A 23,918-nucleotide genomic window follows, 5' to 3' on the forward strand; every position below is an offset into this window, starting at 1 on the left:
AGTATTGGAGAAGGTCCTCCTTCCCCATAAAGTATTCTGGGCTGTGAATGGTCCAACCCATTCTTTAGAACCTCCCTGGGGAGCTCATTCCACCCTTGACGTGAAACATTTTCTCCCTGTAATTCAGTATCAGAAGCTTTTTTCCAGGCATCAGAGGCTCCAGTAACTTGTTTCTTTCCTATGCTCTTCTGACTGTCATTTAGTTCACACTCTAGTCTCACCCCTATGCCCTGCAGTTAAATATGACCCAGCCTCCATCCTAACTGACGGAATTACTTTGCAGGACCCATTTACGGTTCGGCTAGTGGCAGGGAAATCCTTTAGTGCTTTGGATGGCTAGTTTGGCAGGAAGGCGGTGAGGAAAGTAAAAGGAACGTATCTGGGCTGTATCAGATTCTACCATTTTTGCTTGCAGCCTGGAACGCAACAAATTAGTCCAGGAGTCCCATGCCCAGAAGGAGCTCCAGCATCATCAAGAAGAAGTGAGATTGCTTCAAGAAGAGAACAGCAGACTTGAACTTCAGCTTGAAGAGGTCCAGCAGTTACTGGGCAACTCCCAGAGCCAGGTTCTCCAGCAAGGGGGAGAACTTGGGTCTCTGAGAAAGCAGCTGGCTGATCTGCAGGACTCCTTTGAAAACTGTGACAAAGCACGTGTTGAAATGGCAAAGATGGCAAAGAGCCATGAGGCCGGTCTTCAGGATTACAGATTCAGCCTTGAGCAGTTGGAGGCTGATCTGCAGGCATCCAAGGAGCTGACTGATAGGCTCCATGCAGAGATGAGCTTCAAGGAGCAGAAGATTGTCAGTCTTGTGGCTGCCAAGGAAGAGGCTATCGCTGGAGCCGTATTAGAAATCCAGCAGCAGCACAAGGAAGAGTTGAAGGAGTTGGAGAACCAGATTGCCAAGGCCGAAGTCGAGAAGGTGGCCTTGGAAGCCAACAAGGCAAAAGCTCAGGAGAAAGTTAGTAGTCTCATGGAGAAGTTGAAAAATACCCATGAGGAGAGCAAGCAGCACAAAGCCCAGCTGGATTCCTTCACCAAATCAATGTCTTCCCTGCAAGATGATCGGGACCGGGTCCTGGAAGACTATCGGCAGCTGGAACAGCGCCACCTGGCAGCCATTTTAGAGAAGGATCAGCTAATCCAGGAAGCAGCTGCAGAGAATAACGCACTGAAGGAGGAACTTCGGAGCCTGCACGGTCAGATGGATGACTTACATGCAGAGAATGCAAAGTTGGATGCTGAACTGGTACGGTATCGGGAAGACCTGAATCAAGTCATATCCATCAAGGACAATCAGCAGAAACAGCTGCTTAAAACCCAAATTGAGCGTATCCAGGCCCTGGAAAAGGAGAAGGCAGGTGTGGAAGGCCAGCTGCAAGAGTCTGAACTTAGTTTGGCCAACCTACAGCTAACTGTGGAGGCCCTGCAGCTGGAGAAACATAATCTGGAACAAGAAGTGAAGGCCCTCAAATCTTCCCTCTCCCAGGTGCAAAATGAGATACTGGCGCTGCAGGAAGGTGGTCCCATGCTGGAGCTGCAGTCGCAGTTGCAGGACCAAGTGGATGAAGTACAGAAATTGGGTGGCCAGCTTTTGCTGTCAAAACAGCAGGTGGCGGAACTTGAAGAGGAGCTGTCTCATCTTCGTCAGACCACCTCCCAGAAAATATATGAAGCTGAAGCCAAGATGAAAAAAGAGCTCAAGAGCCTCCATCATGACACTGGACTCCTGCGGAATGAGACTGAGACAGCCGAAGAACGGGTGGCAGAACTGGCCAAGGACCTCCTGGAAATGGAGCAGAACCTCCTTGTGGTCACGGAGGAAAACCAGGATTTGAAGGCCCAAATCCAGTCCTTCAAGAAAGCAATGAGTTCTCTCCAAGATAGCTGGGACCGGTCTAATGAAGAACTGCGTGCCATGGAAAAGAAATATGCTGGAGACTTGGAAGAGCAGAGGCAGCTGGTTCAAAACCTCCGTGAGGAGAAGCTTCAGTTTCAGGAGGTGCAAAAAACCCTGGAGAGGCAGAGGGATAGCCTGACCTCCGAACTTGCTGCTTTCCGAGACCCAAAGGAAGGGAAGGGCCTGTTGGAGAAGCTGGAGAAGCTCAACCAACAGCTTGAATCCAAAGACTCGCAACTTGTTTACCTGTCATCTGAGCTGGAAAGGGCCTCTGGCCAAGTGAAGTCCTTCTCCCAGGCCATGGCAAGCCTGCAGGCTGAGCGAGACCGTCTGCTGAGTGAACTGGACAAAATCCGCAGAACGGAGGAGGTGAAGCTGCAATCAGCCGCTGGCCCATCTGCCAGCCTGGCCGAAGTGCCAAGCCTCAAGAAGGCACTGTCATCCCTGCAGAACGACCGAGACCGGCTGGTGAGTCTTGAGTCTCTGCTGTGTGTTGGATAGGCCAACACATCTTTTATGAGTGCCGGGGTGGAGGATTTTCCTGGAATGTCAGCACCTTCTGATTTCTGGACTCTTCCACTGTTTGGCTGAAAACTAAACATAAATCTTCTTAAAACCAACTTTTTTGCAAGCAAGAAATGCATTTAAGTTGTGGACCTTCCCCTCCTAAGTTTGGAAGGAAGACAGTTTCTTTAGAAATGTTGGGACTGTATGTTTCTGCCCCAAACATATCGGAAGAAGGTTGCAGTAGAGAGGAGTCCCAATTAGGAAGCCCAACAGATCAGAACCCAGACTGACTGGTGGGTTTCAGGGGGGAACGCTCAGTGTCAGCACTGTAAAAACGTTGCTGGATACGGATCAAGGGTTTGAGGTTGTTCAAATGAATTGTTTTGCTCTTAGATCACATTTGGGAAGGTCTGGTCTGAATTTATGCAGGCAGAGGAGCTTTCTGGTCTCCAGTAGGCAAGATACGGGTTTTTATGGAGCAGAGAAAGAAGGAAGCTCCATCTTCCATTCAGGCCGGTAGCATGTCTGTAGTTTTCAGATTTCGAGGAAGGCCATCAGTTCTTTTGGCTGTCTCTTGTGCTTAAATCAAAATGATTTAAAACTTTGCAGAGTTGAAACTCTGAGACTTGCAGAAATTATGCCAATTAAACAGTCTGCACATAAATTTGTAATTTGCATAATTCTGCCTCTGCTGGCAGTCAGGAAGAGCCAGAAGGAAAGATTCGTTTTCTGGCACCTGAATTCTGCAGCACCGTTCCCTTCAAAAGCTTTTTCCCTTGCATGGGATGCACCCAGTCTGGTGTGTCGGCTTTCTTTTAACAGCATTCGAGAAGTAACAAGAGACACTTGGTTTTCTTGATCAGAAGTCTTTTAGTCCAAGTCCAAGAGAGCAGTGGAAGACAACTGGAGAGAGACTCTGCATGTTTTCTTGTTTCTGCAGGGTAAAATAGTTGACCAGACCAATGCCGTAGCGAGGGAGACAGGGCACTTGCCTTCTGACTCTGATCGGATGGCTCCCAATCCCAGCCCTGGCACAGCTTCTTGCTGAGAGGCTGGCTCAGAATCCTTTGTCAAGGGATCATTTGCCCCCTAAACTCTTTTGGAGAAGTTTTGGGAACTTGATCTTCCTGATCCACTTGGAAATGTTGATAAGCTGGTGGTCCTCTTTTTGTCCTCAAGCTGGTAGAGCTGAAGAACCTGCAGCAGCAGTATCTCCAGATGGGGGTGGACACAGCCGAGATGATGCGCTTGAAGGCCCAGCTCCAGCAGCAGAAGCAAGAGTTGGAGCAACAGCAGCAGCTCCAGGAGAAGCTGAGGCAGGAGAGGGCCTCCTGGCAGTTGGAGCTCCACCAACTCAGGTGAGGGAATGGGGCCCACGCCAGCCTGGATTTCAGTTGTCCCCACCAGGGGCTGCTTTGTACGGCTAAACAGTCTCGTGAAGTACAATCTGAGAGGATTTTTTTAGTACGCAGTTTCACTGATGAAAACCAGCCAGCCAACCAACCATGATCAGTCCAGGCGTGGGCAATGAGCATAGAGCTTGGGAGCTCCTTAGTTGTACTCAGCTCTGATCCTTCATGTGTGAATCCCCCCAAGCACGTCCTTACAGCATAGCTCTCTGAAGTTGAACTTTGGCCCCTCAGACCTGAGCCAGACTGACTCCAGCTTCTGCTTATGTGTCCAGAAGAACTTCTCTCTCTCTGGATACCCTGAGCCATTGTGCCTGCTTTGCACGCATTTATTTTGAGCTGGAACCGTTCAAGCTGAGCCTTGCCCGTTTTTGCCTCCTTCGTCTTAATTAGAGTGACAGAAATGAGTCGATGATGTTCCTGTACCTCCTGAGGCCTGGAGACCTTCCTACCTCCAGCTGGCCAACCTTAAGGCTGGGAAATGGGTTTTTGAAACTGAGGGAGGCTGATGCCCTCGAGATCTTGAACCCTGCCCAGCCAAACCAGTTGATGACTCAGCTTTGGCTCCTCTGGGAGAGTCTCGTAACCAGAGAAGTGCCATCCGCTTCCTCTTTGCCCTCCGTCTGCGGTGTCGCATCTGCAAGTTCTCTTTTGGGGGCTGTTCTCTTTTAGGGAAGAAAAGGCAGCCTGGGAGCAGGGCAAGCAGCAGACCCCACCCAGTGCTCAGGGTATGGAGAAGCAGCACCAAAGACAGGTGAGTGACCCACTCTGGAGGGCAGCAGGCATGCTTGGGCTAGCCGGAGGTAGGGCTTCCGCAGCACACTAAGCGAATGAAAGCAGAAGCTTAGCGCAGTGTGTGCAAATGCATCTGCGACCTGGTTAAATGTGTGAACTTTTGACTGCCCTGCTCTCCTTTTTTAAGCTAGCCTGGCCCATCACGTGGCAGGGAGATAGTTAATCATGATCTTCTGTGCACAAGACCTCCCCGACTCCTTGAGTTCATGTATATTTTTATCCTGGGAGATTTGTCAGATTTTTAATATTTCCTTCTTCTGATACTGCTTTTATTTAGGGTAAAATGTTATCCATAACAAGATTTGCCTTTGGTACATTACATTAAATTTGTGTTAATCATTCTTTTTACGCTCTTGTTGTCAAAGGACACGTTTTGCAAGATTATAATACCCAGATTTGTCTAGGATGCTGAACTTTGATTTGTTTTTTTAACCATATTTTGCTGAACATAACGCCACCAGTGGCTGGGCTGACTTGTTCACATAAAGCCAAACCAGCAAATGGCTCTTATGAACCCCAAAACCTTTTTATACTTACTTACCCAAATCTTTTAGGATTAACTGCTCTCAGCAGCCGTATCGTGTTTGGCCTCTGGACTGCAACTCCCATCATTCTCCTGCGTGTACTGGGACTGATGGGACTTGGGGGCCCAGGCTTTGGAAGCCACCTGTGGGCCATCCCAGCTCTACATGAATAGATCCGAGAGGGTCATGGCAGGCCTTGCTGGGCAAAGGCAGCCAAGCCGGGCAGCGTCTGAGGGCTCCTCTCCTGCAGGGTGCTCCAGGGGCAACTGGCCCCGGCAGAGATGCGGCTGGCCAGGCGGCAGCCTTGGAGGATCTCCAAGCCCAGCTGGGGAGCAGCTTGAAAGGCCTGCATCAGAAGGAGCTGCGCATCCAGCAGCTGAACAACAAGGTGGGCAGTGACAGGGGGACAGTGTGGGGGTGCAGAGGCCTGGGGCTTCTTCCTCTGGGGCAGGAAGGCCTTTTCTAGGTGCCAACTGTGGGGAGGGAATGTTTTTCCTTGGAAGCGGACTGTCTCGAGTCCATCCTCTCTCAATGCTTGCACGAGCCTTCCTGGATGTTGGGTTTACATTGTGCCCTAAGTCATGGCTTGTTTTAGCCATGATTTGTTGAGGGCCAGAATAGATTGGGGTCACACTAAATCCAGGCCAAAACAGCCATGTCATGGCTTAGTGCGATCCATGAACCCAGTTAGCTACATTCAACCCCTGCTTGGCTGCTGGGCATTATGCTGGCTTTCCTCTGGGAAGACCCCCAGCCTCACCCTCCCGGGCCATCTCTCCAGCTGTCGCAGGTCTTTGAAGAGAAGAACGCGCTCGCCCTGCAGCTCCGGGGCAGCAGCCGCAGCCTCCGCGAGAGCCAGCAGCGCCACAGCGAAGCTCTTGCCCGCTGCGAGGCCTTTGAAAAGCAGCTGCGGGAATTGCAGCTTCCGGCGAAGACTGGGGTAAGGCCGAGGAGAGGGCTGGGGCTCCCTGCCACGTTCCCTCCGTGTCATTAGGGGCAGGGTGGGAGCAGCCCGTCACCCCGCCTCCCCCAAGGGGGAGAATTTTGCACATGGAAAGGGCTGCCCTTCCAGGCATCTCCAGCCTCTCCCCAGGACCAGGTGACGTGGCTCTTCTTCCTAACCTTCTGCATGAGGTGAGCACATCTGGTGTCCACATGGCACATTTTGCCTGGCGCAACCCGGGACCTCTGGCCCAGTCCGCATTCAACTCAGGCCCCAGCGGGAGGGAGAGCGGAGGGAGCGGGCGGGGCCATCCGAGGGCCTGTCCTTGCTGGGCCACGTCCTCATGCCTGGTTTCTGCCTCAGGGACCCGTCCCGACCGACGCTGCTCCTGGGGCCCCCCAGGAAAAAGATGAGCTGTCTGGAGAGAGCAACCCGCGAGAGCTGCAGGACCTGCAGATGCAGTGAGTGTCGCGGGCAAGCAAATTAACTGGTGGGGCTTCTGGGTCACCCGAGAAGGGAGGCCGTTCGCCCTGGTGTCCCAGTGACTTGGGGGGTCCGCTAAGCCACAGGCGAGATCCCGGTGGAAGATCTCTTCCCTCCTGCCTCCGATCCTTGAGCTGATCCCAGGCACAGCCGGGCTCGGTCTGCATCTCTTTGAAGCGTCAGGAGCCCTCCGGGGGGCCGCTGGGGCCTCAGCCTGTGTCTCATGGGGCCTCTCCTCCCCCCCACAGGCTCTCGGAGGCCAAACAGCAGCAGAGCAGTGCCAGGCAGGGCCTGATGCAGCTTCAGCAGCAGCTGGAGGAAGAGCGGGACCGGCGCCTGGCAGCCGAGGAGGCTTGCTCTGCAGCCCAGGAGCAGATCCGCAGGTGCGGGGTGGGACTGCCCCCCCCCCGGCTGTTCCAGGGGACCACTCCCAGCAACAGCAAGGGGCAGCCCCTCTGCTGACTGGAGGCTCCGACGCGCGTCCCTTGAGAACCCTTGGCCAAGCTTTCTTGAACCGAGAAGCTCCTGGGCCAACGCCATTGACTTTGTTGGGGGGACAGACCCATCGTGGCAGGATCCCTTTCCCAGCCCAGCAGCTGAGGGTTGCTCCTCGGGGGTTTTCCTTCTCAGTGCCTTGGTGGTCTTGCCCCAAGGGAGGCGTTTCCAGGCTCACTAGCGAGAGGGAGAGGTGGGCTGTCCCATGAGAAGGAGCCAGGCTCGTCCCTTGGAGGTGGGGAACAAGAGGAGGAGGCCTTTGGAGATGCCCCAGGGTCCCCTTCAGTGGCTGGAGGGGAGTGGTAGTTCAGGTCTCTGGGGAACCCCGGTTGGGGGAGGCCAGCCTTGCGAGTCCCCTCACCCGGGGCCATTGGGGGCCTCAGCGACAGGGCCCTGATCTGGGCCTCTTGTCATCCAGGTTGGAGTCCGAGGAGTGGGCACACTCTCTGCAGACCAGCATCGCGATGCCTCCCGGCCAGGAACACGACCCGCTTCTAGAACCTGCAGAGGGCTCCTTCAGCAAGGTGAGGGGGCTGCCGTGACTGCTTCAGCTGACTTTTGCCTGTTGAGTTTTCATGCGATGCCCATGGAGAATGCCTCCCTTCTTCTCAGAAGAGCGCCCGGGCGTGCTTCTTCCCCAGCCCAGGAACCCAGAAGACCCTTTCCCGAGAACGAAAGAGCCAGCGCATATCGCTAGCTGATCTCCTCCTCTCACTCCTGAACAGAGCAGAAAGTCCTACGTCCTGTCCCCTTCCTGGCATGAATTTGTCCCTCCAGTTGGGCAGGGGCCGTTGTCCCCTTTCTGATCTCTTGGCAGCTGCTGGTGGGGTGGCTTGAAATGACCTTCCCTAACGGTGCCTCCCCTTCCCCCTCTCTGTCCACAGGCTCGAGGGGGCAAGGGGCTGCAGCGTGTCCTGCGCTCCGTCTTCTGTCCCCGGCGGCTCCTGTCCCTGCTGGCCACCGTCTACCTCTTCGTTATCCACGTGCTGCTTTTCCTCCACGTCGTAGGCCGCTTGTGAGAGGAGGGATCCGTGGCCCTAGCTGGGGCACAGGCACTTGGGTGAACTGTGGCCCCCTGTGCCTGGGGGACCCTGCTGGGCTGGGCACGAGGGAGCTCACAGGTCACACGCAGCCCAATGGTCAGGAGCAGCCCGGAGGAATCCTGACAGAGGGAGGCAGAGTTGGGGTGGGCTTTAGGAGCCAGACCTTTGTGACTGCGGGGTTGTGTGTCTCCTCCACGGGGAGCCCTAGGGCTTCCCCAGCCTGGAATCAGGGCAGCAGCGTTAATTCACGGTCTGAGTTAATTTGGGTGGAAGGGATGGAGCGAGGAAGATGCCCACCCCCCTTCTTCTTGGCCTTAATCGTAATTAGCTGAGGTGGGACCCCCTGCGGGGAAGACCAGAGTTCTGCCGGAGCTGCTCCTCCGCCCCTTCGCCTCCCTGCAGGGGTTGGGACGGGGGGGGGGGGGGGGGGGGCAAGCAGGCTTGATTTAACTTCTTGCTTGCAGCAAGGAGAAGTTCTCTCTTCCTGCACGGTTTGTGCGCCACTGTTTTAGCACCTGGGGCTGGAAACGTTGCCCCCCAGGGAAGGGAAGCCTCTGTTCTGTTCTGCCTTAAAGGGCAAGGAGGAGGGAAGTGCCTGTCTGAGGCCCTGGAACCGGGCTCTTGCACTGCACTGAGGAGGGAGGCCAGGCTGGGGCAGCAGGCGGGGCAGCACGCCACCTTCCAGTCCCAGGACCTCTGGAGACAGAGGTTGTCCAGCAAGCCCCGGGGGCCAGATATTAGAGCAGAAACCTGCTTCCCCAGCTTTAAGGGGGCCTGGGTTACGTGGCAGGGAATTCCCTTTCTGGTTACTTGGGAAAAAGACCTTTCCTTCTGGCGTGGCCTGGGATCTCCCTCTCAGACCCTGTTCGCACTTAATGAGGTGCTCCCCGTGGTCTGTGGGGTGCCCTTTATCTACTAGATCCAGCCTTCTGGTTCTCTGAGACCCTTTTGTTGTGCAATAAAGATGTTTATTTTTCTGATCATCTTGAGTGCGCCTGATTTCTTGTTAGAACTCGTCAGTATCTTCAGAGCTGATGGAAGAGGAATCTCCTTGGAAGAAACAATCTTCACCGTTAAAAAAAAACTTGTCTTCCAATGTATTGCCATCTTTGAGAATGAAATGTAGCATTGACCTATGCTCAGGAATACCCACACTGCAGGCCTGGGAATATTACCAGGTGGTGGGGCTGTTGCACACCAGGCCCCTGGCTTTGCTATAATGCTCTTAGCGGTTTGTGGCTTTGTCTTACTCTTGGTCCTCCAGAGGATTTAAGAAGACTTTCAGCGTATTGTATGTTCATCTGTAAACAATTCCTGCCCACCCAAGATTTCATTCATCTCTTTCTTCAGGTTATGAACTTTATGGCTGGGAGAAGCCGACTGCAAGTCGAGAGATGCCCTGAGCAGGAATCGATTCCTTACTTCTAGGTGGACTGGCCCAGTTTTAGCTGAGGAAGTCAATCCAGGCACAGAATGTGTTGCTTCAGAATTGGAGGTGGGGAAAGCCAGGTTGCGTCTCTCCATCTAGAAGAGCGGTCGTGTCCCTCAACAGATAGAAGATAAACGCTGGGTGAAGGTTCTTATCTGGGCTGCAAGAACAAAATTGGGCCATTGAAGCATCTAGTTTAGCATCCGCTTTCCCAGAATACACTTACGGAGGTCCTGAGTGAGACAAAGAGACAGCCCTCCCCTTGGTGGTGCTGCCCAGGCATTGATCCTGGCACCTAAAGCCATCATGACAAGTGGTGGCCACTGACCTTCTCCAGGAATTGATCTAAACCCCTGGGAAAGCCATCTCAAAGGGGTGGCCATCACTGTATCTTGTGGTGGAGCCCCAGGATGAGCGTGCTACGTGTAGAAAACTTCCCTTTTGCCTACCTGGCCTGAACTCCCTCCCCCTCAGTTTCACGGGGGGCCTTGTAGGCCTCTACTAAGATGGAGGCACTTCCCGTACACTGTCCCAGGCCTACCTTGCACATGGCCAATGCCTGAAGCCCTTGCTTCTATGGAAGATGTTCCAAGGGGTTCTCCTTTTCTGCCTCTTCACAGATACGCTCTAAGTAAGATGTTTGTACAAGGAATGGCCTTGCTGGTCATCAGAAGAGACCCTGGAATTCACCAGGGGCCACATGTTTTCTTTCTCTGTCACCAGAAGGTTTGGCTGGAAGGAACACATACTAGTGAAGGGCATCTGGATTCTTGGGGGTTCTCTTCCCATTCTTTGCTTGCAGGCCCCCTTCACTGAGGGTATGGGGGTCAGTGTTACATGGAGTATGTATGGCTTATGCCTTCTACTCTGCAGAGTGCGACATTGAGCTGACAGACTGATTGCGTGCGTGTCCTGTCCATCTCTTTCTCTTCCAGAGAAGGAAAGGCCAAGTTGGAAGTCCAGCCCAGAATTATGTGCCCTGCAGCATTTGTCAAAGCTCTGAAGTTAGCTTTGTCAAGTTGTCCACACTTTCTGCTGGAGCAGTGTTTCTCAACCTTTAACATGTGTGGACTTCAACTCCCAGAATTCCCCAGCCAGCATGGCTGGCTGGGGGATTCTGGGAGCTGAAGTCCACACACCTTAAAGTTGCTGAGGTTGAAAAACACTATGCTAGAGCAAATGCCAAGACATCTGAATGTGGGGTTGCCCTTGGGCCGCAGAAGGTCACACCTCTTTAGGGGCATTTCTGGATGTCCTTCGGTCATGCTTAAGATGGGAATTGCTGCTTGAAGTCTTGTCCTACAAAAATTATAGGAACATCATAAGGCCCCTCCTGGATCGGAGCAAAGTCCAGCATGGCATTGTTAATTAATTGGGAAGGCGTCTGTGTCACCCTTCATCCAACGTTGCTTCCCTTGGGGGAAGCCGACAAACATCTAAAGGAAGGCTTTTAAAAGGGGATGCCTGTGGCCTGCAGCTATGTTGGGATCAAGTTGATTTTGCTCGGGAGGGGGCAACTTTCTCGCCTCTAGGGAAATGCGCTATGAAGAAGCACAGCACTGCATAAGAAGAAGGAACTCTGCCCTCCCTTGGTGTACTTCCTACATTTCTGTTGTATCGTGCCTCAATAGACAGCTGCATCTTTTGTTCGCTTCTGCACATGTGCAGAGGGCACTTCCCTTTACTACCAGATACCTTAGGTTAGAAGGGCACATATTCCTAACCCTGGAAGATGCCCTCAGCATGCGCTCAGCCAGAGGCCAGCCTTTTTATGGGTTCAGCCTTCGGGTTGCAAGGGGACGTCCTGGCAGTGCACACCTCCAGTCTTTTGGAAGTTTGCAGGGATTTCCACCACTCCCCAGGTCTTGAGTGGGGCCAAGCCCAGGGCCACGTGTTATGCAAAGGTATGGCTGGGACCCTGCTTACACACACACACACACCCCACATGCCATTGGTCTTCTGCTGCTGTGACGGGCCCGGGAGGTGACAAACCCGTTTGGTGAAGTTAAAACAGGAACTTGGGTTTGCTCAGCAGAGCAAGTGAAACCAGGGTGGGTGAGAGGAAGCAGAGCAGAGGCGCTGCGAGTGGTGGAAGTGAGGCTCCCGGGCAAGGTATAAAGGCTGAATGTGGCGCACGGAGGCTGGTGGGCCGTTGTGAACGGAGTAGTGGTGGGTTGTGGTGGGAGGCCAGCCCTGTTTGCTGAGGGATACCCGGGCCCTCTCGGTCTCTGGAGCTGGTGGGGCCCAGGGAGGATGGCTTGCTAGCTTGGCGAGAGGGCGCAGCGCTCCGAGCCCTCTTGGGCAGAGGGAAGACGCAGCCACCGGGGAGCGTAGCCGAGCGGCTGAGCGCCTGCCCGCCGAGTAGACTAGAAGGGACCGAAAGGGCTTCCTCCCCTGGCTCTTGGGCTGCTGAGCTCCGAAGCTGGGAGCAGTAAGTAGCCCAGCAGCTCGGCTGCAACAGCTGCGTTGCTGCCTGCACTGCCTTGCGCCCACTGCCAGGACCCAGATGGCCTGGGGAGCCCCCGTGGAGCATCTGGAGCAAAGCGGAGGAAAAGAAGGGCAGTTCCTGATGGAGAGGCCAGGCCTTTGCTGGGCATCTGGGGAGGGTTTGCCAAAAAAGGGACTGGCGCGTGCTGGCGGAAGTCAGGCCTCCAGAGTCGCTAGCCCAGTTCTGCACTGGCGTTTCCTGGCTGTGCCTTTTGCCAAGTCTTTCAGAGAAGTTTTAAAAGCTGCAGGAGCTTCTTGCAAATCCATGAAGCTGGTCATGCGCGGACAGGTCGTGAAGGTGCCTAAGTTGCAGCTCCCTCCCCCCCGGATTAATCTTCATTTGGGGGTGATGCTTCTGAACGCTCCCTTCGGCTCTTCGACCCTCCCCTTGCCTCAAAGCCAGGCTTCCTTGCGCAGCTCAGTCTCTGTCCCACCAGCTCCGGAGAAGGGTTGCATTTGTGGCTTTCTCTTCTCAGCAGCGCACAGCCTTCACCCCACTGTGGGTGGCAGAGCATCTCTTGTTGACGCACCATTTTTGCTTTCCCAAGAAAGCATCCGGAGACTGAACCCTCTCTTTGCAGCACGCCACCTTGCTATTTTCAAGTTCAAAGTTGTTTTTCTTTTAAATGTCCAGATGTTAGTGGGCCAGGGAGCCCAGTGGGTTGCAAGGGAGACGCCTGTGCTCTGGTGTCCCACGCTGGGGATTTCTGGCAGCGGGTGCTCTTTTCAGTGAGCAAAGGGCTGTTGGAAACCTTTTCCAAAACCCTCTGCTGGGCTGAACCTCCCCTGGAGATGCAGGACTGTTGAGAAATGTCTGTGCCAGAAAAGCAATCCTAAAATAATTGTTTTAAACCGGAATTGCACTCCAGAGACTATCCCATTCTTCAAAGGCCACGAAGTTTCAGCTCACCACGCAGGTTGGTTTCATTTATAGTCTACTCCTAAGTGCGTCCTCTCAGGCCTAGGCCTGACTGAGTTCTCCTTATTTACCTAAGTCCCCTGAAGCCAGCAGGGGTTGTGGGGGAGAGGGTCAGAAGAAACCTGATGCTGAATCAGGCCGTGGACCCATCCGGTCCAGCCTCTTGTAGCTGACGAAGCCCACAACGGACTTGGAGGGTGTTAGCATCCTTCTGCTCATGCTTCCCCAAGCAGCATGGAGAGGTAGATGCAGCAGTCCTGGAGGAAGAACGCTGGACTATCCTGACTCATCACCATTCATAACCTCCACTTCCAGGCATTTCTTTCGGCTCCTTTTAAAGCAACTTGCGTTGGTGGCCATCAGTACATCTTGTGGATGCAAATTCTACTGTTGGTCAAGAGGAAGTGGGATCACAGAATCCTACAGTTGGAAAATGCTCTTGGAGACATCAGTTCAGCCCCAATTCAGAGCAGGGGTCCACATCGGAGCATCCCTGACAGGGCTGTCTAGCCTCTGCTTCCTTGTACCTCTCCTGACTCCCTGGAGGGACCCCACTAACCTGAGGCGCTTTATCCTTAGGTCAGGAGGTATCTGGGAGCATCTTTCCCACTAACAAATCTTATTCAAACGGATCACTTGCATGAACTGTAGCTCACTTTGTCAGATGCAATGGAGTGACTAGTCTGATGGAAGAAAGAAATTGGGATGAGGTGGGAGGAAAAGGTGCGGGGGATGGGAGAAGAAGATGGGTTAGTTATGAAGATGCAGGTTACTTGTGAGACAGATGACAAGTACCTTATCCATTAACAATTGTAATGTGGGGTCCTTGGGCTTCTCCGAGCTTGGTTCTTTTCCTGCAAACGTTTCATTACCCAGCTAGGTAACATCTTCAGTGCTAAAATGGGATGGGGTTTGCTCTCTATTTATATACTGTGGCCTGCCCTGCCAGTGCTGGTGGGGCTGGGGGTTTTGTTTTGCTCCTCTGTAGTTCCTTGATTAGGGTATTGTTCACTGCTTGATTGTGTGCCTGGTGGTAACCTCTGCTTATCTGGGTGATGATGGCTGGTGAGGCATCTTTTGTCTCTTTTGAATAGTGTGTAGATGCTGTTTATCTCTATGTGTCTGTTGACGGCCGCCTTGTCTGAATACCATACTTCCAAGAATCCTCTTGCATTTTTGGATTTAGCTTGGTCTAAAATGCTGACAGTTTCCCAGTGGCCTGAAGCCTTGTGATGGATGTGAATTCAGGCATTTCTTGCTCAATGGTGCATTGAAGTCCTTCCAAAGCGGCCACTGAGGTCTGCCCTAGAGTGTCTTGGGAGGTTGAAATACTCTGCCATTGCACTGTTCTTGTTCTGAGTCCTGATGCCAGCCTTGTGTCTATTAATTCTTTTGCACAAAATCTGGGTGGTTGGTCTGATGTAGAATTCAGAGGGGCATTGCTGGAAGATGATGGTATGAAGATTGTGTGAAGGCACCTCTGACCTTGCCTGTGTCCTTGCTGGGGCCTGCAGTGGTGCTGTTGGTGTAGATGTGAGGGCAGAGTAGACATCTGGGTCTGTTGCAGGATTGCATTCCTGGGTTACGCACTCCCTTCGTTGCCTTTCTTTTCTGAGCTGAAAAGCCCCCACTTTGTAGCCTGTCCTTGGAGAGGAGTGGCTTCGGAGAGCCCTGGTTTTGGGACCTGGCTTCCGCTGCTGGTGGCTGTGACCACAGAAAAGTCTGAGTGGGAGCACGAACCCACAGAGTTCTCAGTAAAAGGGCTGCATGCACGCGATGCTTGAAGTGGAGTGACCATTTCCTTTGGGCCTTGCATCCGGCTGACTACATGATGGTTAGCTGAGTTTCCATCCCTTATCTGCCACACAGTTGCAGAATGCGCAACAGGTTAGGGTGGGTTAAATCCCAAGAAAGGGCCCCACGTTGTGAGGGATGCACAGCCCATGAAGGAGAACCTACGTTGTTGACCAAAGTTTCAGAGTTCATCCTTCCAGCCTCCAGTTTCAAGGAGGAGAAGTTTCCTTCTCAGCCTGTTGCTGAGAGAAGAACAGTAGAGCAGAGGTGGTGCATTTCCATGGGCTGGAGAAGGAGAGCATTGGTGGTGCAGCAAAAGTAGAGCATGGCTTCCCTGGACAGGAGCAGGAGAGCCTGCAGTCCGGCAATGGCAGCGCAACGCGCCTCTTGCTGGGGCCCATGTCCTAATGCAGTAGGGCAAGACTAAGGTCCAGCAGCTCAACCCCACCCCCTGTTACTGGGCGTTTCTTTATCATCTGGGGAGGAAGAGAATGCTTTGTCTGGCCTCTCCAAGCGGGAACCTCCTCATGTTTTGGAATACAACTTCCACTGCCTTCAGCTATGCCGGCCATTGGCCGTTTCGGCGAAGGTGTCCCAAGGGAGCTGAAAACCCTGCATTTTGAGAATCTCCATGTGGGTGCTTGAGTTGGGCTCCTCTCTCTCTCTCTCTCTTGCTTGTCTCAGATGTGGAAAGCTGTGGTGGGTCACAATGTGTCTGTGAAGGTGGAGTCCGAAGGAGATGACTGGGAGACGGACCCGGATTTTGTGGTGAGTCCTCTTTGTCCCCAGGCTCCTCATGGTTCTGGAGCTCCAGGCCAAAGGGGCTCTGCGTGGCTCCAACAGGGATGGGCGCAGATGCAGCTCAGGAGGTAGAAAGGGAGGTCTGCTGGGTATGGTCAGAATTTCCAAGATGTTGACCGTGATGGTGCATCCTCCCATTTTTATGTGCATTGCACATACTGTAACCCTGTGGACACCTCGAAGCAGGAGTCGTCCTAAACCCCCCCCCCCCACCAAGTGGAGAGGAGGGAAAGAGAGAAATGAGGAGGAACTTTAGAAAGGTTGACTTTATTTATTTATTATCACATTTATATAGCCCCCCATCTCGTGCACATGACTCTGGGTGGTGTAGAATAAAAACAGACCCTAAAAAAACAAACATTAAACTTATACCATAATAAAAACATCAGTATGAATTAAAGGGAGCAGGAGAGAGCATCTGGATATTATGTACAGTGTAGCCATCTCACCAGTTCTCCATTTCCCTGAGATCCCCAAGCCTGCTGACTTAGCCACATTTTAAACGACTTCCAGAAGGTTGGCAGAGAGGGGGCCAATCTCACCTTGGGGGGATGATGTTCCAAAGAGCGGGGGTCACAGCAGAAAAGGCCTGTCTCCTGGGTCCTGCAGGAGACGGGACCTGCAACATCCCTTCCTTGCCAGATCTGATGGGATGGGCTGATGTGATCGGGGAAAGGCGGCCCCTCAGATAACTCGGCCCCATGGCACGAAGGGCTTTAAAGGTCACAACCACACCTTCAGTTGGACCCAGAAGCAAACTGGCACCCAAGGCAGCTCGCAGAGCAGAGGTGTGATGTGTGCCATTCTAGAGGCACACGTAACTGCCCATTTTGTACCAGCTAAAGCTTACAGATACCCTTCAAGGGCAGCCCCATGTAGAGCACATTACAGAAGTCCAACCAGGAGGTGACCAGGGCATGAGTGACTGTGAGCAGGGACCCCCGATCTAGGAATGGGCACAACTGGTGCACAACCTGAAGCTGTGCAAAGGCCCTCCTTGCCACGACTGCCACCTGCTCCTCGAGCAGGAGTTGTGAGTCCAGGAGGACCCCGAGATTGCGCACAGGGTCCGTTTGGGGCAGTGCCCCCCCATCCAGAACCAAAGATGGCATAGTCACAGAAGTGGAAGACCCCAAAACCCACAGCCATTCAGTCTTGCCAGGGTTCAGTCACCCAGCGACTTCATGTAGATGTTAAATAGGAGCGGAGAGAGTACCGACCCCTGCGGCACCCCACATAATAGAGGCTGAGGGCGGGACCTCTCACTCCTGATCAACACCAACTGGTACTGACCCCCGAGAAAGGAAGAGAACCAGCACCATACAGTGCCACCCACCCCCCATCTCCAGAGTCGATCCTCTTCCCCAACAGGTCCGTCAGAAGGGGTGTGTTGAGAATCCCTGCTTTGTAGACAAGATTTTTAAATCCCTTTTTAAAAAAAGCAGGATTGGTGCCTTTGACTTGACTTTCATCAGCCACCCTGTGGGTGAATAAGGTTTCACCCCAATATTTGCCCCAAAGGAAGATGTCTCTTGATTTATGACCATCCCCCTCCTCAAGGAAGCGCATCTCCTGCACAGTGCCCAGCAACCCCAGCCTTGTTAATGCAGACTTGTCAGCTTCAGCCGGAGAAAGCCCTGGAGACCACCCCAGGAAGGGTGTGCATGTATCACACGTGTGTGTGTGCACACGCACACATATATGCATGTATGTATATGTGCCTTCCAGAAGCCACACACCCCAAAAAGAGACAGAATTAATAACTGCTAGTTGCAGGCCTATGAAGTAAGGTGCCCTCTTTTCAAAGTAATTGATTGCCACCCGCATACACCAAGCATTTTCTCTTTTACACAAAACCGCAACACGCAAGTAGGCTTGTGCACCTCTGCTCCGCCCAGCAGAAACAGCTAAAGAGATGGGAAGAAAAACCCAGGTGAACACAGGTGAGAGGAGGGGGAAACTCTGCGGTAGGAAGGCCCGTTAGATAGTATTGAAAAGGGGGCATGCACCGGACGAAGAGCTCCTCCAAAGCAGCAGCTCGTTGGCATAGCCCTGGTTTGCAGGAGCGACCTCACCAAGCTGGGCACCCCTTGGCTGTTCCATCTGCTGCTTCTATTCTTAGTGAATCCCAGGCAGTTCTTGGGGGAAGCCTCCTCTTCCTGTGGTGACCTAGTCCAAGAGACATTTCAGGTCTCCAGAGGCAAATTGCTGGGTCTTGTGCAGGGAGGCAGCTGGAGAAGCAGGAACAAACCCCCAGGAGCAGAGGTTTGAGGTCAGGTTTCCAGGTTTGAGCCCAATCATCTGGAGAGATGACCCTTGTTAATTGCCCATTAACCAACTGGCCCTTGGGCTCCTTCCGAGCAACCACTGATGTGTTCTTGAGCAGCCCTGGCACACTGGTCAGCTACCGGGCAGTTGTCCCTTGGCAAGGAGGAGGTGGCTTTCATCTCAGACAAGGTGTTCTGACCCGGGACCAACCAGAGCAACATCTGGAATGGGGCAGGCACCTCACCATTGGATGGAAGACTTTCAAAGGGTAGGCCAACTGTAGCTGCTTGGAGGAAAGAGGGCAATGAGCCAAGATTCTCCTATTTCTCAACTTCTGCCTTCCATCCAGATCGTAATGCCAGCTTGTGGTAGTGGGGGTAAGGCAAACTCAGCCCTTCTGGTTTGAGATCACCCATTCCAGCTGAAGTGGTCTAGCTCACCTTGTGGGCAGAGATTCCCAGACTTGGACCTTATTCATGCTCTTCCTCTTCCCACCCTGGGTAGGATGACTCCATAATAGGTCCAAGGGCAAAGGCTTTGAAGCCAAAAGCAAAGGGACATCCCAACTTTATAGGCAGATGCTTTGCATGAGGTCCTTCTTGAGATGCTGCCCTCATGCACACAGCAGAGAACACTTTCTCTTGTTGCCCGTCTCGAGGTATATGAAAAAGATGGTGAGTGAACCGCTGCAAGGCTTGGGGAAACCCCCCCGTATCTGGCATGTCCTAATCAATGATTTTTTACTTTTCTGACTTGGGTTCTCTCTTTGGCAGAATGACATTTCGGAGAAGGAGCAGAGATGGGGGGCTAAGACTATTGAAGGCTCTGGCCGTGCAGAGCACATCAAGTGAGTGGCTTCTCCTCCCCGCCTTCCCTTTCGTCCACCTTCAACGTCTCTGGGTCAAAGTAGGCCTCTGACCCCTGAAACCCCTTGCCCCAGATTGGCTGTGCACAACTCACAAGCTGTGTCCCCTCTGGAGCCTGCTCTTGCGGGGCCCTGAGGCCGCGGCTGATTCCAGTTCACCTGGGAGAGACTCAGGGGCGTCCACAGGCTGTGGCCAAAAAGTCAGGATGCACATAAAAGACAGGTGGAGTTTCGATCACACTGATACTGCCACCATCTTGACTTTTATGACCCTGCCCTGCAGATACCCCTGCAGAAAATGAACCCCTCTGTGATGCTGTGTGGTTGCTACATGTCACATAACGGAGTGGGGGCTCCGTTATGCCAGTTGCAAAGCACAACAGAGCTGACCTTGTGGGGCCAGTAGCTCAGCTGCATCATTCTAATCAGGCGCATCGCTCCTTCGGCCCCCTCCCCTTTCCAAGTCTTGCCAGATGGGAGGGGCATCATTTTGACTTTAAGTCTAGGACGACCGATGCCTTCAGTTGCCTTTGGGCCTGGGGCTTGTAATGCATCGTGGGCGATCACAGCCTGCCCAAAGTCGCAGCAGCACCTCCACAGCCCCACTGAAAGGGGTGCCTCCGTGTCCCAGGCGGGTCGGCAGCCTGGACTGAGCTTCTAGTTGGACTTCCTGGGTTGGTGGTTACCGTGTCAGTGTCTCCTCGCAGGAAAAGGAAGTGGTGTTTTCACCCAGCAGTTTGCCAAATAAGGGCTGTGGGAGGCCAGCGGCAGCGAAAGTCAGAGCTGCTAGCGGGGCAGAGGAGTCGAGCACCGAGAGGAAGAGCAGCTTGTTGACTCTGAGCCATGCAGGCAAAGGCCGGCCACGTCCACAAGTGGAAAGTGTTATTTTGGGCACAGTTCCCCACCCCCATCTCTGCCTTTGGGGACTAGAAACCATTGGCAGGAGGAGTCCCCCACTTCTGAAGAGCCACAGCTCAGATTCCTGGAAAAGGGTTCGCCCTGCCCCTGCCCAGAGACACTCTCCCAGTGCATGGGATTACAACACCCACCTTCCCCAAACAGCATGGAATTTGCAGTCCAACCCAGAAGGCCCTAGGTTGGGGAAACTGGTGGATTTCATCCGGGGAGGCCAGGCTGTGCTTCAACTTCTTCTGCATTAACGGAGCCTTGGTGGCCTGGAACTGATCCGGCTTCCTTGTTCTGTCCTCGGAAAGCAGAGCGAGTGACCCCCTTCCTCTTTTCAGCAAACTTCTGTATCTCTTCCTTATTTATTTGGAAGGATGCAGAATTACTTCTTTTCTTAAGCTTGGATGACATCATACCCCTTGCTTTTTGTGATTATTTCTCCTCTGTAGCAATTTATCTCGGCAGCCCAGACGTCTTCATTTGACCAGGGTTCTCCTGCTCTGGGCAAGGCTTTGTCCATCCGTTTCTCACAAGTATAAATGCCCGGTTCTTGCTTTGGCTTCGTTCTGTCTGTCTGCATCTGCCTTTCCCTCCCAGTTCATGCTCTAAACCTTATCACACACAGGCAGCTACAAAGAGAAGAAGTATGGCTTGGTAGTTTCCTTGCTCATTCATTGATTCATTGATTAATTCATTGGTTCATTCATTCATTCATTCATTCATTCGTTCATTCATTCATTCATTCGTTCATTCATTCATTCATTCATTCATCTATTCTACTTATATACTGTCAAATCAATCAAAATTTGTGGAGTTTTACGCCATACACATCAACAACCACATCATTAAATGGATCGGCCAGGCTAAGAAATTAAGAAATTGATAGCTTGCCTCGGAACTCACTGCTTCCTTCACCTACTTCCTTCCTGAGCAGATTTTCTGCCTCCCCATCATACAGGCTCCTTTGAGGCCAGTCCAATCAGTCCCACATCTGCCTGGGCCCTCACTGACTCCAAGCATCATTGCACAAGACCTCAGGAGAGAAGATCTACCCCAGTGTTTCTCAACCTTGGCAACTTGAAGATGTGTGGACTTCAAGTCCCAGAATTCCCCAGCCACCCATGCTGGCTGGGGAATTCTGGGAGTTGAAGTCCACACATCTTCAAGCTGCCAAGGTTGAGAAACACTGACCTACCCTATTTGGGCTGTAAAAATCCAGATGACCAGTAGATGGGAACATAGAGCATTGCCTGCCTAGAGAAATAATGGCTTGCCCTACTGGAGAGGAGACAGAAACAGAAAAAGGGGAGTCCACCAGAGGACAGAGGTAGAGAGAAGGCAATTTTTTAAAAAAAATCTAGACTGGCTCAGGGTAGACTTGAACCTGGTTCTCTGCAATCCTAGTCCAGCCCCTTAATCATTATATCATACTGCCTCTTTGCTATTACTCTACATCCTGAAATTGTCCCTCAGCTCCTAAAAGCATTTCTAGCTAAGATAAAGTGTTTTCCAGGCACCCTATTCCTAATTTTCCAGGAGGAAAATACCTTTTACCTAGCTTGAAATTAGCAGTTGGGTTGAATCCTTTCCATTATGGCCTTCTCCTCCTCCTCCTCCTCCTCCTCTTCAAATCCTTCTGTTTCTTTTCTCTTTTCAGCATCCACCAGCTAAGAAGCAAGGTGTCTGAGGAACATGAAGTTCTCAAGAAGAAGGAGCTGGAAACGGCACCCAAAGCTTCATATGGTTATGGGGGCAAGTTTGGAACTGAGAAGGACCGCATGGACAAGGTACAGACTGGATGTAGACCTCTGTTCTTTGTACACTGCCAAAGTTTGGGATAGGTCCTTGTTGGTTTTGCATACACACAATAAATATAGGGCTTGGCTGAGTTTGAAAAAAGCTAAGTTAGCATATAGATGGGGCTAGCAGGAAGTGCTAAGACTCTCAGTTGGAAAACTGAAAACCCCTCCCAGAAGAAGACAACCACAAAGCTCTTCCATACTGTTGCCAGGAAAACAATATGAAGTTATGAGCAACGGGGCTCAGGGGAACTTACATTTTTATTTGCACACTCAGAATGTCTCTGCTGCCCTCGCCACTCTGTCCTCTGTCTCAAGCTAACCCATAGACTTCTTCAACTGTGGTTCTTTGAATAAATTACAGTTGCCCAAGTTCTCAACAACACGCTAAACTGAAGCCGGATCCACCAAATGATGGCCTAGTACAATGCGTGAATCCTGTCCTTAAGACCTGCAGCACCACCACTGGTGTCCTCTGTGATGTCCTGAGAGCAACAAGGGCACCCATTTTGTGCAGGGTCAATTTCTGCTGCAGGCCGTGGTTCTTCTGAAAAAATAGGGAGGGCAGTTCTTGTTCATTGTTCACAGATGCATCATACATTAAAAAAAAAAAATCAGATGAGATCCTACGATAATTCTTAGAGGAAAAACTTAGGTGAGATTGTTCTTGGGGTCCTTAATTATTGCACTTTCTCCCATTGAACTACCAAGAGTTTCCTTCCTTGGATCTTCACGGCCTTTTCTCCTGAGCTTGTTCCTGAATGAATACAATCAAGGCAGCCTGCAAAAATCCAGGGATTTCCCCCTAAGGAGGCTCCATGCAGACTTGCCTTGAGGCTCAAAACATTTAAATTCTTTCCTCCTCTCCCTTTTGAAGTTCTCTCAGCTGATCTGCGTCTGGCCTTTTGCCCAGCTTCTCTTCCCCGCAGATGCCAGAAATGGGTGCTTCTTGGCCTGCTGGAGAACTTCTCCTCTCAACCAGCAGTGGGTGTGCAAGGTGGTAACCCTGGTCTTTCTTGGTTCTCCAGAGCGCCCTGGGCCATGAGTACGTTGCCGAGGTTGGAATGCACTCCTCTCAGACGGACGCAGCCAAGGGCTTTGGCGGAAAGTACGGCGTTCAGAAGGACCGAGCAGATAAGGTGGGAATGGCTTCCTCGCCAGTGTGGGGCTAAGCTCCCCATGACACCCTATTTTGGTTTATTTCCTTAAAGGAAATATGGCCACCCAACTCTCAAAATTGCGACTCTGGGTGGTGGACAACAACAAAAGCAGAATTGCAGTGCAACACAACTCCATGGAAAACGCAGCCACCGAACACGGTCAGGGTACATGAACACATGCTCCATGTCGTGGGACCAGCTCCTCCAACGTCCCAGCTCCAGCGCCTAAGGGAACGGTCTTCCAGGCCCTCTTGAAGGCTAAGAGGGTTGGAGCAAGTTGGCTCTCAGGAGGGAGACCGTTCCAAGGGCAATGCGGTCACGGGGAAAGGCAGGCTTCCTAGGTCCCTAGGCTGGCTGGGGAATGCTGGGAGTTCAAGTCCACACATCTTCAAGTGGCCAAGTTTGCAAAACCCTGCGTTAGGGGAATCAGTACATTGTGTCTATTGTCAGTGGAAAAGAAAGGAATAAAAAAAATACCAACATTTAACATTTTATTTGTTTACTTATTTAAAGTATTTCTACGGGCACCCAACTCAAACCACGCGGCTGGGTGCTGTACAAAAACCAGTTTAAAAAAGGCAGCATACAAAAGAAGAGCTGAGCATGCCCCTAAAGCAAATGAAAACGAAATGGTGATCGGAGGCTAAAAATGGAGGAGCAGAGTTCCACCGAAGGGGGACTCTGCTCCTCCTGACCTCAGTGCCCGAGGAGATGGACAAACGAACTAAGGCTCATTAGAGTGGCTGATTTTATCTTCTCAGACACATTCGATCAAATGGAGTTTTGCAGTCAACATGCTTTGGAGATGCGGTCACAAATGGGGCTTCCTTTGGAAGTGAGGTGTCTCCTCCTCCTCCTCCTCCTGCTGTCTCTCGAGGACATTAGGTGACCCCCAGCAGCCCAAGGAGCAGCATTTAACCAAACTTCTTTGCAGCCCCCTTCCTGCCTCCATCTCTCCCCATGTTGTTTTCTGCCCACTCAACATTCAGGGCATGCAACTGCTTGGTTGATGGACTTTGTTGTTCAACTTTGTTGAAGTTGTCGACTCTTAGTGACCAATAAAATTGGCTATAATTACTCTGAAGGGGGGTCTGTATAATGTGTGTTGCTTTCCCTTCCCTGCAGTGTGCAGTTGGCTTTGACTACAAGGGCGAGGTAGAAATGCATACCTCCCAGAAAGGTAAGTTTTGAGACCCCCAGGTTTCTGGGCATTCCTCCCTGTGCCTTCTCCTGGGGGCCTGTTCCCACAGCCACTGCCCAGCAAGAGGGGCCCAAGGATGCCAGTTGTCACTGTCACTGCTGCATCAGTCTCTTCTGAGGGGTCGTGCACCACCAGGTTCATATTCTGGTGCTCAGTCTCCTGGGACCCACTGGGGGAGAATGAAACGGGTTG

The 23,918-nt window shown here is 52.3% G+C and overlaps 1 protein-coding gene across 5 annotated transcripts in view; it reads left to right on the top strand.

The window, feature by feature from the left end:
• The window catches only part of LOC103050965 (src substrate cortactin), a 50,476-nt gene that overhangs the window by 17,474 nt on the left and 9,084 nt on the right, over positions 1-23,918 (top strand). For 3 of the 5 annotated variants that reach the window (XM_088129125.1, XM_088129126.1, XM_088129127.1), the window contains exons 13-21: positions 416-2,366; positions 3,585-3,763; positions 4,487-4,568; positions 5,384-5,521; positions 5,915-6,073; positions 6,440-6,537; positions 6,808-6,942; positions 7,473-7,578; positions 7,939-9,077. In XM_088129125.1, the coding sequence (XP_087985251.1) occupies positions 416-2,366; positions 3,585-3,763; positions 4,487-4,568; positions 5,384-5,521; positions 5,915-6,073; positions 6,440-6,537; positions 6,808-6,942; positions 7,473-7,578; positions 7,939-8,073 (2,983 nt within the window). In that variant the 3' untranslated portion in view covers positions 8,074-9,077. Of the gene's footprint in view, positions 1-415; positions 2,367-3,584; positions 3,764-4,486; positions 4,569-5,383; positions 5,522-5,914; positions 6,074-6,439; positions 6,538-6,807; positions 6,943-7,472; positions 7,579-7,938; positions 9,078-11,552; positions 11,639-15,410; positions 15,495-18,568; positions 18,643-21,223; positions 21,354-22,393; positions 22,505-23,650; positions 23,706-23,918 lie in introns of those variants that run through there. The other 2 variants (XM_088129128.1, XM_007439765.4) reach the window with 2 other exon arrangements.

This window comes from Python bivittatus, unplaced genomic scaffold (genome assembly GCF_059951505.1).
Source record: "Python bivittatus isolate LINGU-HERP-01145 unplaced genomic scaffold, Pbiv_v1 ctg000730_np1212, whole genome shotgun sequence".
NCBI lineage: Eukaryota > Metazoa > Chordata > Lepidosauria > Squamata > Pythonidae > Python > Python bivittatus.